This window comes from Mastigoproctus giganteus, chromosome 9 (genome assembly GCF_048544385.1).
Source record: "Mastigoproctus giganteus isolate SK-2022 chromosome 9, ASM4854438v1, whole genome shotgun sequence".
Lineage (NCBI taxonomy): Eukaryota > Metazoa > Arthropoda > Arachnida > Uropygi > Thelyphonidae > Mastigoproctus > Mastigoproctus giganteus.
The window spans coordinates 87,440,843-87,458,971 of record NC_143583.1 but is presented as its reverse complement, the minus strand read 5'-3'; the positions used below and the strand labels follow the sequence as shown (position 1 = coordinate 87,458,971).

The 18,129-nt window shown below is 36.4% G+C and overlaps 1 protein-coding gene across 2 annotated transcripts in view; it reads left to right on the top strand.

Annotated features, from left to right (window-relative positions):
* Positions 1–18,129, top strand: part of LOC150080527 (adenomatous polyposis coli protein-like) — a 384,350-nt gene that overhangs the window by 187,918 nt on the left and 178,303 nt on the right. For both annotated transcript variants that reach the window (XM_090381301.1, XM_090381300.1), the window contains exon 8: positions 14,237–14,354. In XM_090381301.1, the coding sequence (XP_090237427.1) occupies positions 14,237–14,354 (118 nt within the window). The remainder of the gene's footprint in view (positions 1–14,236; positions 14,355–18,129) is intronic.

Here is an 18,129-nt window from a genome sequence, read left to right as displayed (position 1 = left end):
TAGCGACACCAAAAGGCGATGTGATCCGGTGCGTGTGTAAACGCACATCCCTCTAACTCCTCCATCACGATGTTTGCTGTGACCGAGCTGACAGGGGAACCCATGGCTGTGCCATGTATCTGCTGGTAGATTGAACCATTAAACACGATTGCACCCCCTGTTAAGCACAGTCTGAGGGCGGCGGAAATGTCATCAGGCGTCAGCTTAGTTCTGTCGCTAAGGGTTCCATCATTATCCAAGAGTTGTTTTGCGCAAGAGATGGCAAGTTCCACTGGGATGGAGGTAAAGAGTGACACGACATCGAACGATGCCATGACTTGATCTTGCGAGATGGATATAGTGCGGATCCTTTCTATGAACTCAACACTGTTGGAGACGGTGTAGGTGGTCTTGCCAACTAGAGGAGAAAGCTCTTGCCGAGCTTTTGCTCGGCAAGAGCAATAGCACTCAGCTATTGCCGAGCATGTCTAGACAACCCACCACGACATCGACCCACACCGCGATGTTGTGGTTGTAGACAAGTCCCACCATTACCTAAGGCGCACCTGGTTGGAATCGTTAAGTATAAAATGCTCGGATACCTCGTTGAACAGGAACAGTGGTTGTCAACTTAACCCCATCACAGAAGCAGTAATTCTGTCCATAGACAAACGCTGGCCACGTCACTACCATACGTCACAGCCACAAACATCAACAAACAATTAACCACGTGCCTCACGCACCATCCTGGCAGTGCATCTCTATTCCAACTGCCATTCAAAGTATTTTAATCTGATGAAGGCTGCCACCCAGCCGAAAGCTAATTCATTTATCATAGTTTTAATGCTCTGTGTAATAAAATAAATTAAATCGATGCTTTTACACTACGATTGTAGTTTCTTTTATGAACTATCTATGATGCATTTACACCAATATTTTATAGTATATTTTAAGCTCATATTGTATTATGCCTTGCACATTTATATTTTAATGTAGTATTAATTATTACAATAACAAGTTATTACATTAAAAGGTGCACTTCAAAAACTCTGCCTTTTCTGGTTTCTTTTGGATGAAACCCTTAAATGTTGGAAGGTGTGAACATGCAATCACCATTCTTGATTGATTGTACACATTTTTCCATCATATTCTAAAGTGATTATCTCAATATAGTGTAACTGCATAAATGATTAAGAATGTAATTCCAGTTACTGTAATTTTTTATAAATATATTTCCAGTGCCTTGGTTTTGTTTTTTGCGACATCTGTAGTATTTAAGGTTGATAAAAATTAAATCAGTTTGGAGATCAATTATTATCTTATAGCTTGCCCAAACATGATGGTTGAACATATACACTATTTCATTTTTAATAGGCATGTTTGAAAAGTGGGTGGGACTCATATGTAGGTGGAATGTTTTTGAATTTTGGAGAAACAACTTTGGGTTTTACAGTAGGTCACACGTATTCTCTCTCTCCCCCCAAAAAAAGAATAACTTATGCTGTTAGTATTATATACATATTGGCTACTGCTAAATGTCATTACTGTTCTTAAACATAAATAAATGAAGTATTATCTGCTAATGTATGAATTTATGAAAGCTTTGTATAATATTAAGTGGAAAAGTGTTTTTCATAAAAAATAACATTTTCTCCATTTATAAAATAGAAGAATTGCCCACACTACTCATATGCAATGTCAAACACTCAATACATTTATACAAAAGAGTACTCACAAAAAAGGAAATTTAGACTTGGGAAAGCCGCTGCACATTTCCAAAAATATTTTTATAAACAAATACAGTAGAACCTGGATAAGAAATTTCTGCACAAGAAGTTTTCCCCTGTACTAGGTTTGGTTTCTTAAGTCTCAATTTCAACTCTGTATGTTGTAATATATTATTTTCCCGCATAAGAAGTTTCCCGGGTAAAAAGTTTTCCTGCAAAGAAAGTTAATGATAAAGAAAGCACAGTGTATTATTATAATGATGTTTACCCACTTAATACATTTTTTAAATATAGAAATTATTTATTTTTCATATTAAAAAATATTAAACAATATAATTTGATAATCGAACAAGTTAGTGCCAAGCATCATTTTAGTTCATAGTAAACCACTGAAGTAGGTGAAATGGCATTGTTTTTGATATACAGTATCTCATATTGTCAATGCCTTTAGAATGAATTGCCTTGATATTGCACTAGTTCCAATAAGCAACACTTTGCCAATGAAGAAGACTAATGTTACTTATTCTCGGCAGATACTACCACTGAGGGGGGTGCAGGGTGATGGTATCCACCGAGAATCCATTGCCGAAGTGTTGCCTATTTGAGAATCCATTGTTGGAGCTTTGCTTATTCAAGGTAGTTCAATATTAGGGCAACTTGTGAAGGCACCCACAATAATGAGATATAATAAAAACGATGCCATTTCACCTACTTTGGTGGTTTACTACGAACTAAAATGATGCTTTCATTTTTGTGGGTGCCTACGGAAAATTCATTTTCCGTAGGCACCCACAAAAATTTCAGTGCTAAAACTTTTTTAGTATAAACATTTTGATATAATGGAAGTGACATATTGCAATTCGTTTCATCGATATCCATAATTGGATATGTTGACCACGTTAAACATTAAGTTGATGGTTGTGAACAGTTCAGAATTACTTGGTGGATTTTTGCTGGCTTATTGTAATTGTGACCTTTTAAAGGTATGTTGAAACTCCAAAGGAGCTCATTCTTCCAACTTGGTAATGAGTTTAATGAACAGAATGTTAAGCAATTATAAATCCTCAGTTTAAAAATGTTTTCCAAGGCAGAGTAAAATATTTATAAATTCTGAAATAATACTTAAAAATCGTTTAACTTATGTGTATTTTTTTTATTTGTGTAGTTAATATTTCATACATATCCTTGGGTCATTTTCCCGTGTAAGAAGTTCTAAACCTCCAGTCACTTAAAACTTCTTATCTGGGTTCTATTGTAATAAGAAAATTAAGCATTTACAAGTGAACAAGCTGAAATCATAACGAGCAACTCAGTTTATAGCTTTAGGAAATGAAACTGAACCATGATTAATCGACAGGCAAGTCATGCAAAATGAATACAGAGTATGTTCATAGTGGTGACAAAATGACGCAAGGAAGCAAGCTTATATGGTATCAGAAAAAAAAACGCCCTCAACTTCAATTTTCCAGTCTTAAATTTTTTTCACACTACCCACTTCTACAATATCAGATTGAAGTTTGTTGCAACAGTCAACTACTCTAGCCAAAAGTAAATTTTCATACAGCTGTTCTACAACCATCCTTTTACTGTTTAAATATTTGGACTGTTATGTATGTGTTTCTGAGAATGAATGAGGATTCCATCAGCATGCTGAATTAAATCAGCATGGGGTCCGGAAAATTGATCGCCAGCAATTAACCGCCGCATCAGTTTATCGCGTTTTACCGTCTAGAAGCAATGAGATGTGCTTGGTCAAATCATAAAAAGTTATTTTTTATTTAAGTTTCTGCCTTAAGCTATGATTAGCATATTTTTTGAATTCTATGAACTGTGAGGGAATAGTACAGAAATAAAAAAAAAAAAAAAAAAAAAAAAAACACTAGTATGGAAATATGTGATTTAATAGGTAGATTATGTATTTTAATAGTTACATGTATCACAAAAATAGTCAAAAAATCCATTATTTGAACAATATAACGATTGGTTAATTTTAAACTAAACTAATTATAACATTAGGTATGTCATAGTACACTGCAAAAATTCAAAATGAATGTTTATGCAATCTTCAGAATCAGTCACGTTGGCATAATTAATTACTAAGAAACGTTAATATTTACAACACAGTATGTAAATTATTAATAAGAAATATTATGCGCTATGCCTCTTAGATAATCAACAATATCACCCCGTTCATCATATGCACTAACAAGCCTTTTAATTCTTTCATCACAATCGTGATACTTCTTTTTTTTTGTTGCCCGGATCACTTCCACTTAAATATTGTTCAATGCGCATTTCGTTAATACTTTGTTCTTTTTTAATGCCATCGATAAATTTCCAAATGTTGGGATGATAAGCAGCGACTTGTTCCTCAAATCCTCTATACCACCTTTCAACAGAATTATTCGTTCTTGGTAATTCTTCTAGAACAAGCTGGCATACGTTCCACATTTCATGGGAATACTTTGGTGGTCGACGAAGATGTCATCTGGTTGGGCGTCCAATCCATGTATCCTCAAAATAATCAACAACTTGCGATTCTGGAGAAAAAACACCATTTTCACACAATTGTTCAAAAACGACCGTTACAATTGGAGTGTGCACAAATGCAATTGCTGCCAAAATTCGCATATTTAAAGCAAAATTAGCATAACGTTTCAATCCGTTATTCTGAATGGAACGAAAAATACATTGTGAAAAGTGGAAAAAACAACCCCGTTGCAAAGCGTCAGGAAAAACTCTTCTGCAAGCATTCATCATCGCCGTCTTAAAATCTCTAGTTATTCATTGCGGGGACATCATCATCATCAGCCATTTTCAATCCACTGCAGGATGAAGGCCTCTCCAGCAACTTTCCAGTTCCTTCTGTTTTGAGCACTGGCCATCCATTTACTACCCAAAAACTCATGAATTTCATCTATCCGTCTCCGCCTTTGTCTTCCAGGTTTTCTTCTAGCTCCTCTTGGGTACCATTCTGTTATTTTCTTAGTCCATCTGTCATCATGTCTTCGAGCTATGTGTCCTGCCCAAGACCATTTTAGTTCTTTAGTTTTGATAAGAATGTCCTTTACTTGCTGCCTAATCCATGTGTTTCTCTTCTTATCTAACAGTCTGATTCTCAGTATAATTCGTTCCATTCTTCGCTGTGTAGTTCTCAGCTTCTCTTCCATTCTTTTGGTGAGTGCCGAAGTTTCATTTCCATAAGTCATGGTGGGGAGTATACATTGATTCGTTATTTTACGTTTCAGACAAACTGGGATATTGCTCTTTAGTATGTGACTATATTTCCTGAATGCTATCCATCCAAAATTATTCTTCTCTTGACTTCCAGCCATTTATCATTATTACAGCTAATAACTTGTCCCAGATAGCCAGTTCCAATACTTTCAGCTGCTGTAGTAGAGATAAATACGTTTCCTCAGACTTGTTAGGCAATAATGCATAAACTAATGGAAGCGATATTTTGTCCTTGAATCCATGTATTGTATACAGCTGATAAAAAAGTAAGGGAACAGTTTTGAAAGTCTCATCGGCATACCAGTGTTCACTTCGCGCTAACAACTGCAAATTTCTTTTCATACTGAAAATTAACATACAATTGTCCTCGGGTCCCGAATCAAATTGTAGAAACAATTCTCCATTGCATGATGTTTTACATTCTTCTGTAAAAACTGTCTCTACGATGCATTGGAAGAACTGGGCCATCAAAATTTCGATTACTTATATTTCAGATTGTTCGTTTCATTGTATCTACACTTGGAAGCTTAGGAGCTGCGGCTTGGAGCTACAGATTCTTGAAACATTTGAAATAGGAGCTACAGATTCTTGAAACATTTGAAATAATACTATGAGGCGTATTATTTGTTGTTTCTGCATAAGTTCGAATGGTATCAAGAAGTTGTGCTGCCTCAATTCCTGCTGCGTCTCCACAATGATTGTGCTGCCTCAATTCCTGCTGCGTCTCCACAATGATTGTGCTCCTTCCATGTTTTAACGATTGTGTTATTTACTGTAGTAACTCGAGTGGCACATTTGGTTTTTTGGTAATTTTGACACTTCCAATGAATTTTGTTTCATTTTGCCTATCTTTATGAAACAAATGTCCACTAAAGCACAATTTCGGTTTTCCCTTTTCTGATTTCAAAAATTCCACTGACATGATGCGTTCACAAACTCAAAAGGATGAAAAATAAACTCAAAATAAGAAAATGTTGTGATTGTAAGAGATTATAAATATATAAGTATCTCCCTAATCGGCACGCCCAACCCCCACTTCCCTAAAACATGCTACTTAAGTTAAAAATAAATTTATATAAATTATATGTATTGCCTGGCGATATTTGTAGGCTATAAATTGTTTGTGATAAACTGACGCGGTGGTAAACTGCTAGCGATTAATTGCTGGCGGTGAATTGTGGGCGATAAACTTTCCTAGACTTAGTCGAGGAAAGTTTATCGCCGAACATTTAAGAAAATTTAAGTTTATAAACAATTTATAGACTACAAATGATCGCTAGCATATTTTATCGCCAGGCAATATATATAATTTATATAAATTTATTGGTCATTTTAAATTGAAAATATGGCTTTTTTATAGTGTTATTTAAGAATTAAGTGCAGTTAAAAATGGAAGTTATATGCTAGGTATACATTTCCTAGAAATACATACCATTGCAGGTGCTTTAATTTAATTGCCTGTTATTTTCCAAAATTGGAATTAGGTAGGTACCTACTTAATTCCTTTAACTTAAGTTAAAGTGATCCGAGCGACAAAAAAAAGAAGTATCGCAATTGTGATTTACGAATTAAAAGGCTTGTTAGTGCATACAATGAACGGGGTGATATTGTTGATTATCTAAGAGGTATAGCACATAATACTTCTTATTAATAATTTACATAGTGTTGTAAATATTACAGTTTCTTAGTAATTAATTATCCCAACGTGACTGATTCTGAAGATTGCATAAACATTCATTTTGAATTTTTGCAGTGTACTATGACATACCTAATGTTATAATTAGTTTAGTTCAAAATTAACCAATTGCTATATTGTTCAAATAATGGATTTTTTGATTATTTTTGTGATACATGTAACTATTAAAATACATAATCTACCTATTAAATTACACATTTCCATACAAGTGGTTTTTTTTTTTTTTTATTTCCGTACTATTCCCTAACAGTTCATAGAATTCCAAAAATATGCTAATACATTAGCATATGCTTAAGGCAGAAACTTAAATAAAAAAACTTTTTATGATTTGACTAAACACATCTCATTGCTTCTAGGCAGTAAAACGCGATAAACTGACGCGACGGTAAATTGTTTATGTGATAAACTGACACGGCGGTGAATTGCTGGCATTCAATTTTCCTAGACTCAATCAGCATATGTGCTAGTTACCAAGTGGGAGCCATTTCAAAAGCTGCTAGTACATTTTTTATTGTGTTAAAAATTACTGTCTTTTGTTTCAAATTAATAGTGCAGTTAGTATTTTTTATTTATCTTGATAAAGTAGGCAAAATTTGTGTTACTTGGGCTCAGAAATTAAAATGACAATTGAAGTAAGAGAGGATTCCGCTGCCATTGTTCAGTGTTCGTTGCATCAGTATAATTGGAGTATATATTATTTAGAGTAGAACATTAATTATACTCCGAAGGAGTACAATTAATGTTAAGTGTTTTTATTAAGTCTTTAACTCTAAATTTATAACAATGTGAATATGATATTATAATGTAACTATATTACATAATGTAATAGCATAATACATGCTACCACATAACCTGGGAATAGTGTAATAACTTATGTTTTTCTTAGTTTACATTGGTATTTTAATTTAAGTTAAAATTGTGTTTAACAGCAATGCAAAGAGCTGAAAGTAGTGGGAATGCTTTTACTCTGGAGAACTGACATGGGGAGTTCTTGGTTTTATAATGTGCACTACTTGCTGTATGTTTGTGATCATCTGTATTGGGTTATTATACAGCTAAAGGGGATCTCTTTGTCTATTTTCAGTGCAAAGAGTGTGAGAGAACCCACAAGTTTTAGAGTTCTGATAGGTGAATATGAGAACTTGAAAAAAGGGGTTTGATGCCCTCTAAGGAATTGAAATGAGCGACCCTTCAAGTATTCAGCCAATCACTTTGATTGAGCCAAAACCTGTACATCAGACAACATATTGGAATCCCAAATAACAGAAAGCAAAGTCCCACAGGAATTAGCTATTGTCAGGACTGTTGTCACCAACAGTGACTATTGTCAGGATAGGACTAGGATTTGTATGCCACGGGCTAAAGTTAATGATGTTGGAAGTCTGAATCTCAGCATAGCCAATGATGAACAAGAGGGATCCTTTTTTTTTTACAGAGATGTGATACAGTTGAGTAGAAGGTTTTGCATGAATATCAAGGCAGTTTTAAGTTGTTTAGATTAGGTGAGTACTGCATACAGCACTGGAAGCCTCATTTTAGGAAGGATGTGGATTTGTTGGAATGGATGCAGAGAAAGGCAATGAGATTGGTGAAGGAGAACAAAAGGGTGCTCTTACCAAGTAAAGCTTCAGTTGTGCAAATTGCACCTGGAGGTTTGGAACAGGTGAGATGATCTTATTTCCAGTGTTTAAAGTGCTGAATAAATTAAGTAAGCTCATTTCTTATGGCATCCTTCCTCTCAGAATCTTATATCCCCTATATGCACCAGGGGGTATATTTGTGAAATGAACTAGGAAGTGCTTGAGAGGTTTAGATCTTTTTGCAGATAAGCTTACTCTATTAGTTTGACAATTCATGGTGTATTCAATAGTAAGAAAAAGTGGGTGGGACATGCTGTATAAAGTAATGAAATTTTTGGATATGGTGTACACATGGTAAGATATACCCAGATCCTTGACATAACGTGGCCTCGACAATGCCCCCTGCATACACACTACTCGGATTCCCTCCAGTCACTATCTGGCAGAGTAGAGGTAGCAAGATTATACACTAGCTGATCCAGAAGCCACCTGGAGAGTTACCAATAGGATTTGTCCGGTGTACCAATTAGCGGCCGGCCTGCGAACACCGTTTTAGAGCTGTATCCTTGAAATGTAAGGAAGATTGGATCTCGCCATGATGTACATCATAACCTCAAAAGTCATCAGTCATGATGGAAGAGATGGGGAAGGGTTCTTTCTGTATTTTAGCATTTATTCTGTAAAAAGTTTGTTATACTGTATTTTATTTTCAGTATATTTTAAAGTTTTTGATATGAAAACATCTTTGGCGGCACTGGAATAAAGCCATTGGTAATGAAAAGTTTCTTACAGTAATGATGCCACTTCCTATTATGTAGCTGTTAGATTTTAAATGATGCAAATAAATGTCACTTCCTAAATGGCACTAACGATGCTAACTCAGTCACTAACGTTGATTCTGTAAAGTAAGTAGCGGGCATGAGAATAAAATGTTGCATTGTCTGTACTAAGAGATGGACATGACGCCACTTCCTAAGTGATGCTAATTCAGTCACTAATGTTGATTCGGTAGAGTAATCAGTAGGTAGTAATATTCTTCAAGAATAAAAACTTCAAAGCCACCGAAGAAACCTCTCGTGTTGGAAAGATGATTTCAAAAACAGAGTATGAGAAGATTATATATATTCTGTGGTATCTGACTGATATCCGCACATTAGCTTGTATAGGCTGTGGCAGTCAGTGGCCATCACGGGTACCTGTGCTTACTCCCAACACTGCACTTACATGTGGAAATATCTCACCTAGTCAGAATTCCTTTTTCAACTGTATCATTCCGATGAGTTTATCTGCATTTAGAGAAAGAAGCATAAGGCAATGTTGACACCTTGATGCCCTGTCTGTGTTTGATGGTGGAGGTGTTACGGTTTGGGAAGTGTTATTTAATGGCATGGGTCTTCTGATCTCTCTTAATGAATGGCCTGATGGTAACACCTACCTTTCTACCATCACCCATGATGACAGTGTACCCAGACAACTCTGGCATCTAACAAGATAATGCACCATGCCATGATGCCTGACAGATTTCTAATTGGTTTTAAGAACATGATAATGAATTGTCCATCCTTCCATGGCTGCCCAGCTCACCTAATCTCATCCCAGTTGAGCATGTTTATAACCCTGCCAGAAAAGGACATTTGATGTTACAACTATCCACTCGAAAATATACTGCCATTAGCAGAAACATTATTCAATGCATGAGTAGCACTAGCACAGTACACCCTACAAAGCCTTATGGACATCTGTTCCAAGTGTGTATGAGCCATATAATGGGCAAAAGATGGCCTCACATGGTATTAGGTAGGTGTTGAATTAGCAATGCCTCCAGTGAGTGCAAGTGCATTTTACTTTCACTTAATGAAGAGTTTCTGTTGTGAGGATTGTTAATTTAAAACACATTTAAAGCATAAAAATTTTTAAACTTTTTTTTTTTTTTTTTTTCAATTTTGAAATTTTACGGTCACCTTTAGTATTTAGATATGTGTCCTTTTCAGAAAAATGTTTTGCCTTTTTATGTCATTATTTGATGGTTGTTTTGACCTCAGCATCCAGATTAAAACAATAACTCTTTAAACCTTTCCTTTCAATGGACTGAAAATGTGTTAAAGTCACATGACAAATCTTGATCCATCACAGAGTGCAGCATCTAGATTTGTCATGATATCTTAAAGCATGTCATGTGATATAAAGGAGGATGGATAATTCATTTGTCACATGATATAAAGGAGGATGGATAATTCATTTGTCATGAGATTAGCATTAGTAGAGGCATTTGATGCAAGAAAGCAAGCTTATGCAGCATCAGCCAAAAAAAAAAAAAAAAAAACCCACTTCCACTTCACCCCTCTGTTCGTTCGAAATACCTGTCCAGCTGAGCCTTAAACTTATTTAGGCTATCAACTTCCACGAGTTGAATACACCTCTGGCATTCCCCTTGCTGAATAACTCCTCATGTGTGAATGCAAAATATTCATTTAGTTTGTTAGCTACCTGAGCAGGATCATCAACAGTTGACCCATCGATATCAAGTGGACCAATCTGATTCATCCCCTTCCTTCTAGAGTTTACATAAGTAAAGAACTCTTTGCTGTTTTTCTTTGAATCCCTTGCCAAAGATTTCTCGTAATCTGCCTTTGCCTGCCTAACCTTTGTAACTTGGTTACAGATCAACTTGTATCTGTCATAGGCTTCTGTGTTACGTGTTAATTTGTATGTATCCCATGCATTTTTCTTCTCTGCCATATGTCTCATTAGTTCATCTGACATCCATTTAGGCCTAAACCTTGAACAATATTTCTTAGTTGGTATGTAAAGCCTAGTAGCTTCCAAGATAAGTTCTTTGAATGCTTCCCATTTTGAATTTGCTGTTGGTAACATCATCAGTTGGTCCCACTGTATAGAATTTAAATACTGTCTCAGACCATTGTAGTTGCCTTTACGAAAGCAATAACCCTTCCCTTTACCCCTAATGGTAGTTACCTCTTTGAGCAAATCCCACTTCAGCACACTGTGATCACTTCCACCTAGTGGTTCATTTATCTGCAGATTCTTAATGCATGAAGAATCACTACTGATAATCAAATGAAGAGTATTACTCCCTCTAGTTGCCTCCCGAACATGCTGATGTAGAAAACAATCATCCAATAAATCCACAAAAGCCTTGCTAGTGTGCGAGTGACCAGCCCCCAAATTCCAGTCAATATCTGGGAAATTAAAATCCCCCATTATAAGACTCTCTGATTTACTGGCCCACTCTATTTCCCTGTACAGTTCCTTCTTATACTCATCAGAGTCATTAGGCCTATAGCACACTCCTCTCAATTTTGATCTCCCAATGCTTACGTCACACCAAACTGACTCGACACTGCACTGTCCAGCGATGTCGACTGGCTTCACTTCCTTGTATTTTATGTATTTCTTGACTAATAGCATAACCCCTCCTCCCTTCCTATCCTGTCTATCCTTTCTGTAGACATTGTACTCCCCAAATTCCAGTTCTGCATTCCTTATATCTGTGTGACACCATGTCTCTGATATCCCAACCATATATGCCTTTGATATTTTGAGCAATACCTCAAATTCATCAAATTTATTTACTAAACTCCCAGCATTGGTGTACACGCAAGTATACATGCACCTGTTTCTATTCTTAGCTACCCTAACACAACGCATGTGTTTACTTTTACCACAATGACTCCCAGCAGTCTCTGAAATATCCTGCATCTTGTTTTTCAGGTTTCTGTTCATTCCAATAGGAGCAGTGCAAGAATCTATTTCACCTCTGCCAGTGGCTACTGAAGCAGGAATCATTCCTGCTGCCAGTTATCTAATTTGCTTGCATTTAATGTTGTAGCATGCTGCTGCTCTGAGTTAATGTTAGCATCAGTTTTTTTTCAGGAATAGTCCCTAAAAAAAAACCTGATGTCTAACAGGACAACAATATATTAGTTGAAAAGAATAACTACTACAACTTTTCTTGGAGGAATCTGCAATTAGCATTAGTACAGGCATTTCCCTGTACTAATACAGCTAACTTATACAGCATCAGCCAAAAAAAAAAAAAAAAAAAAACCCATTTCACTGATCCATTCATTACAGATGTTTGCCGAGTTCTGCCTTGCATTTATTTAAGCTATCAACTTCCACAACAGATGGAAGTTTGTTCCAACAATCAATTACCTGCTGGCTAAAAGCAAACTTCTGCACATCTATTCTACAACTGTCTTTCCTCAGTTTGAATCTGTCCCCTCAGGTTTGTAATCTGAGCAAGAGGAAGAATTCCATCAGCATTGAGCCTGCTCAATCCATTCAAGGTCTTATACGCCTCAATCAGATCTTCTTGCAGGTGAGTAGTCTCCAGAAGCTGCAATTTGCAGAATTTAAACCTTTCTTCATAAGAGCACCCCTTTGTTCCCTTCACCAGCCTTGTTGCCCTTCTCTGTACTCATTCTAGCAACTCTATATCCTTCCTAAAATGAGGCTTCCAGACCTGTATGCAGTACTCAAGGTGTAGCCCGACCATATCCTTATACAAGGGGATAATCACCTCCTTATCCCTGCTTGCAAAATTCCTGTATATCATTGACAAGACACCCCATGACCTACTCTGTCTGCACTGCTCAGAAAACTTCATATCTGACTGCACAATACCCCCAGGTCTCTTTCATTCTTCACTACCCTGAGTGTAACACCACATAGTTGGTACATTTCTTTGGGGTTAAGTAAAGTACTACCCATATGCAGTACCTTGCATTTGTCAATATTAAACTTCATTTGCTACTTCTCAACCCATCTACTCAACTTTTCCAGATCCTGTTTCAGCAGCATACTGTCTTTACTGTTATTAACAACCCTGCCCACCTTTGTATCATCTGCAGACTTTTACATTAAGCTTGATATATCTTCATCAGTATCATTGATAAATATACAAAACAACAATGGGCCCAACACCAAACCCTGAGGGACACCACTAATAACATTAGTCCAAGTAGAGCAGTGCTCATTGATTACCACTGTCCTCTCCCACTCAACCATCCTTTTTTCCATTGTAGCAACTTGCCCTTAATGCCATACTGCTCCAATTTGTACAATAGTTTTCCATGTGCAACAGTATCAAAAGCTTTCCTGAAATCCAAGTATATGATATCAGAATTATTTTTTGCATCCAGTTCCTTTGTGACTACATCATAGTATCCAATCAAATTGGTCAGACAAGACTTCCCTTTGACAAACCCATGATGTCTGAATTATTACTGCTGTCTTGTCTAGATGATCCTGGAATGCTTCTTTAACTAGTGACGCCATTATTTTCCCTGGAACAGAAGTCAAACTAACAGGTCTGTACTTACTCGTGTCACCCTTTGATTCCCCTGTGTGAATTGGACATACATACAATTAGTATTTTATTGTTAAGAAACCAAGAATACTTCTACTGTTTCATTGATAGCATTGTTTCTTCTATAGTAACTTTCACCACACACATCCGGCATTTTGTTATGAATATCTTGGTGTTCTTCCCGTCAGCAGTTAAAAATTAAATCTTTTCATTCTGATTCCTCTTGTATGCTCTGTTGGACCAAGTTTGGGACCTACTGGATACAATGTATGTGTTATTTTTCTTATAATATTTCAAATAAATGGTGCATCTTGGATGCTTCACTTGTGTGAAATCATAAAAAATGTGACATGTGATGTTTAAACGATGATGTGAAATGCGATGTTTATGTGGTTAACAGTAATTATTAATTAAGTTTGAATTGTTAGCCAGTCATTATATAGTGTATGTAAACATGGATAATTCCATACAGCTTGTATATTATAAAATATACAATACTCAGGCTTTTTGTGAGGACTGTTACATAGACTGGTAACCAGCAGCAGTACTTTATATATTCTTTCGATGAAGTAATTTATGTTATTTTGTCACATAATGCACCTTTTGAGGATTTGAATTCATTAGAAGTATATGTCATTATGTTAAGTTTTTAAACAATTTCCATGAAAACACTTATCTTAAATAGGTTGAGATGGTGTATTCATTGTTATCTATGCTTGGAGCTCGTGATAAAGAAGATATGAGTAGAACTTTGCTGTCTATGTCAGAATCAACAGAAAGTTGCATTGCCATGAGGCAGTCAGGTTAGTTTTGTGCATTAGTGGTATTAAAATTAGTTAATTTTTTACTCTGTTTAAAGGTTTTAAACAAGAGTTACAATTTTCTGTGAACATTAAAATAATTGTAGAAGTTAAGGTTCAATTTGAGCACTCTTATATATAATGCATTTGAAATTTTTAATTATTGATAATTATTATTAATAATTAATCAATCCTCAGTGGCTTTCACTCTCTCTTATGGCAGCAAGAGGATCAGAGTGGAAGCAGAGGGTGCTAAGAATCTCTCGGTATGACCAGGCTGACATGCATGGATACTGAACTTGGCATGTTACAACGTAAGGTCGCTCTTCGACAAAGATAGGATACTAGACCTGGAAAAGGAATTAGAAAATGTGAATTGGAATATCTTGGCTTGGCTTAGACAAGAAGAAATGAATCACATAAGTTTATCAAGTGGAAATCTGCTGTACACCAATGGAAACAGTGTAAAAAGCGAAGGCGGAGTTGGCTTTCTGGTCCATAAAGAGATTAAAAACAACATTTTGGAAATCAAAGCACATCAGCAAGGGTGTCAAGACTACTACTCAGGATTTCCAAGAGGTACAAGGTTATAATGATATATGAACCAACATCGAGCCATGATAATGAAGAGGTTGAAGAAATGTACACCGAAATTGAGAGACTTCTAGATGAGCAGAAAACTCACTACACCATCATTATAGGGGACTTCAATGCTAAGGTTGAAAGAGACAAAACAGCACAGAAATGGAAACTTCGGAATTGGTGAAAGAGGTGAAAGACTTGTAGAATTTGCGGAATCTTGAGGAATGCTCATAATGAACTCTTTTTTTTTTTTCAAGAAAAGGGTGAACAGAAAGTGGACGTGGAAGAGCCCAAATGGATTAACAACTAATGAAATTGACTTCATCCTCTATAACAAGATATATTTTGAATAATGTTAGTCTTGAACAAGGTAAATGTTGGAAGTGATCACAGAATGGTAAGATGCACACTTGATATTGATACAAGAAAAGAAAGGAAAAAACTGAATCTAGTAAATAATACAAAGGTCTTTGAGATAACAGAAGAGGAGAAAAAGCAGTATGTACTGGAACTTAAGAGCAAGTTTGAGCTTCTGCAAACCTTTCAGGACTAAGATATGGAGGAAGAATACGACTTTCTGAAAATGATAATGCCTGAGAAACCTATAGGTAAAAAGAAATTCAAAGAAGAAAAAATTAGTCAAGAGACATTGTCATGATCAACTGAAGACAACAAATGAAGAGCAAGATAAACAGGAACAAGGATAAAATTGAGTATACTGAGTTATGCAAAGCCATTAGAAAGAGACTCAGACAGGACATAAGATTTAACACAAGAAAAGTAGAACAAGCATTAAGGGAAAACAAAGGAATTAAATCAGCAGCCATGAGCAGGGGTGCCTCCATAGCCAGGTGAGCAGGAGCAGCAGTGCATAGCACATGCTTCTTAATTAGACCGGGGTTCGAGCCCGTGACCACCAAATACGGAGGATGCGGAAAGGTCAGGGAATAACCACTGCATATCCCCGGAGCAATATGGCATTAGTTGCTAATGCTCCTAAAAACCAAATAACAAACAAACAAACATGAGCAGTAATACAGAAAGACAAATGATACTGAAACTGAAGAATAGTGCACTTATAAATAGCAGAAAAGGCATAATTTGCCATTTGTGATCCATCTTCCCCATATGTCAGCAGTGAGGAAGGTGGATCACAAATTAGCAACACATACAACATACCCGATATCCTTCTTGATGAGGTAGAACATGCATTGAAGAAAATGAAGAATCAAAGCCTCAAGAAAAGATGAAGTTACTGTAGAACTGTTAAAATGAGAAGGAAGAGACATGACACAAACTGGCAAAACTCTTCACAAAATACATTAGGAAAGGCTTGATGCTTAATAAATGGAATAATGCAGTCATGATTTTGCTGCACAAGAAAGGAGATAAATCAGAAATTGGAAATTATAGACTGATTAGTTTGTTATCCCACATTTACAAGTTTTTCACAATGGTCATTAATAAGCAGGAATTAATAAGAATTAATACTGAGGAGCAATATTGCAATTTGTCTGAAATGTAAAATAATGAACCAATGTATACTCAGCACTATGACTTATGGGAGTGAAACTTGAGCACTCCCCAATAGAATGGAAGAAAAGCTGAAACTACACAATGAAGAATGGAATGAATTATATTAGGAATCAGACTGTTGGATAAGAAGAGAAACACATGGATTAGGCAGCAAACTCAAGTCAAGGACATTCTTATCAAAACTAAAGAACTGAAATGGACTTGGGCAGGACACATACCCTCGAAGATATGATGACAGATGGACTAAGAAAATGACAGAATGGTACCCAAGAGGAGCTAAATGAAAACCTGGAAGACAATGGAGATGGACAGACGAAATTCAAAGAGTTCTTCGGCAATAAATGGATGGCCATTGCATAAAACAGAAGGAATTGGAAAGTTGCTGGAGAGGCCTTCTTGCAGTTTATTGAAAATGGCTGATTAGCATACAGTATATGATACTAATTGATATTATAATAATTTCAATGATATACAGTAACATGGAGTTGATTATCCCTTTTGTATAAGGCAATAGTTAGGCCATATCTTGAGTAATTTGTACAGGTCAAAGGAAACCTCATTTTATGTAGGACGTTGATCTGTTGGAATGGGGCATAGAGCAATAAGATTAGAGAGGAGGGAAAAGGGGTACCAAGAAAGGCTTTAGTTCTGCAAATTGTGTCCACAACCTAGGTACCTATGGTGTAATCTGAATGATGTGGTGAAAGCTTTGAATAGCAATAAGCTAAATGCTAATGGTATCTTTTCTCCTGCTCAGACAACATACATTGAGGGAGTACAAATTAAAATTGAGGCAGGATGTTGTAGAATAGATGTGTATAAATTTGCATTCAGCCAGTGGGTAGTAGTGGGACTTGACACATGATTTGGGAAGTTTTTTTTTTTTTGTTGACTGCACCACTAATAATATTACTAATTTCTTAGATTTTTATAAAATGCTTCACAACCTCTATGGTTATCTCTCTCATCACTTCTCTGCAGTGAATTGAGAATGGCTGATGATGAAGTGTACTAAGGCAGTGGGTACTTAATCGACTTTGAAATAATGTCCTTCTGAGGTGACACTTAGCCCAGTGATTTTTCCCACTTCCGGAAGTATTTGGAAAGCCAACTTTGAAACTGATGAAGGATCTCACCATATAGCATTAGTAGAGGCATATGATGCAAGAAAGCAAACTTATGCGGTATCAGCCAAAAAAAAAAAAAAAAAAAAAAAAACACTTCCACTTCACCCCTCTGCTCGTTCGAAATACTGTTCCGCTGAGCCTTAAATTTATTTAGGCTATCAACTTCCACAACAAGGGATGGAAGTCTGTTCCACCAACCAACTGGCGCCTCCGTAGCCAGGTGGGAAGGAGCAGCAGTGCATAGCACACGCTTCTTGATTAGACCGGGGTTCGAGCCCGTCACCACCAAATACGGAGAATGCGGAAAGGTCAGGGAATGACCACCGCATATCCAGGAGCAATATGGCCTTAGTTGCTAATGCTCCTAAAAACCAAATAACAACAACAATAACAACCAACCAACTACCCACTGGCTAAAGGCAAATTTCCGCACATCTATCCTACATCTGTCTTTCCTCAGTTTGAATTTATGCCCTCTCAGGTGATTATTCTGAGTAAGAGGCAGAATCCCATCAGCATTGAGCATGCTCAAA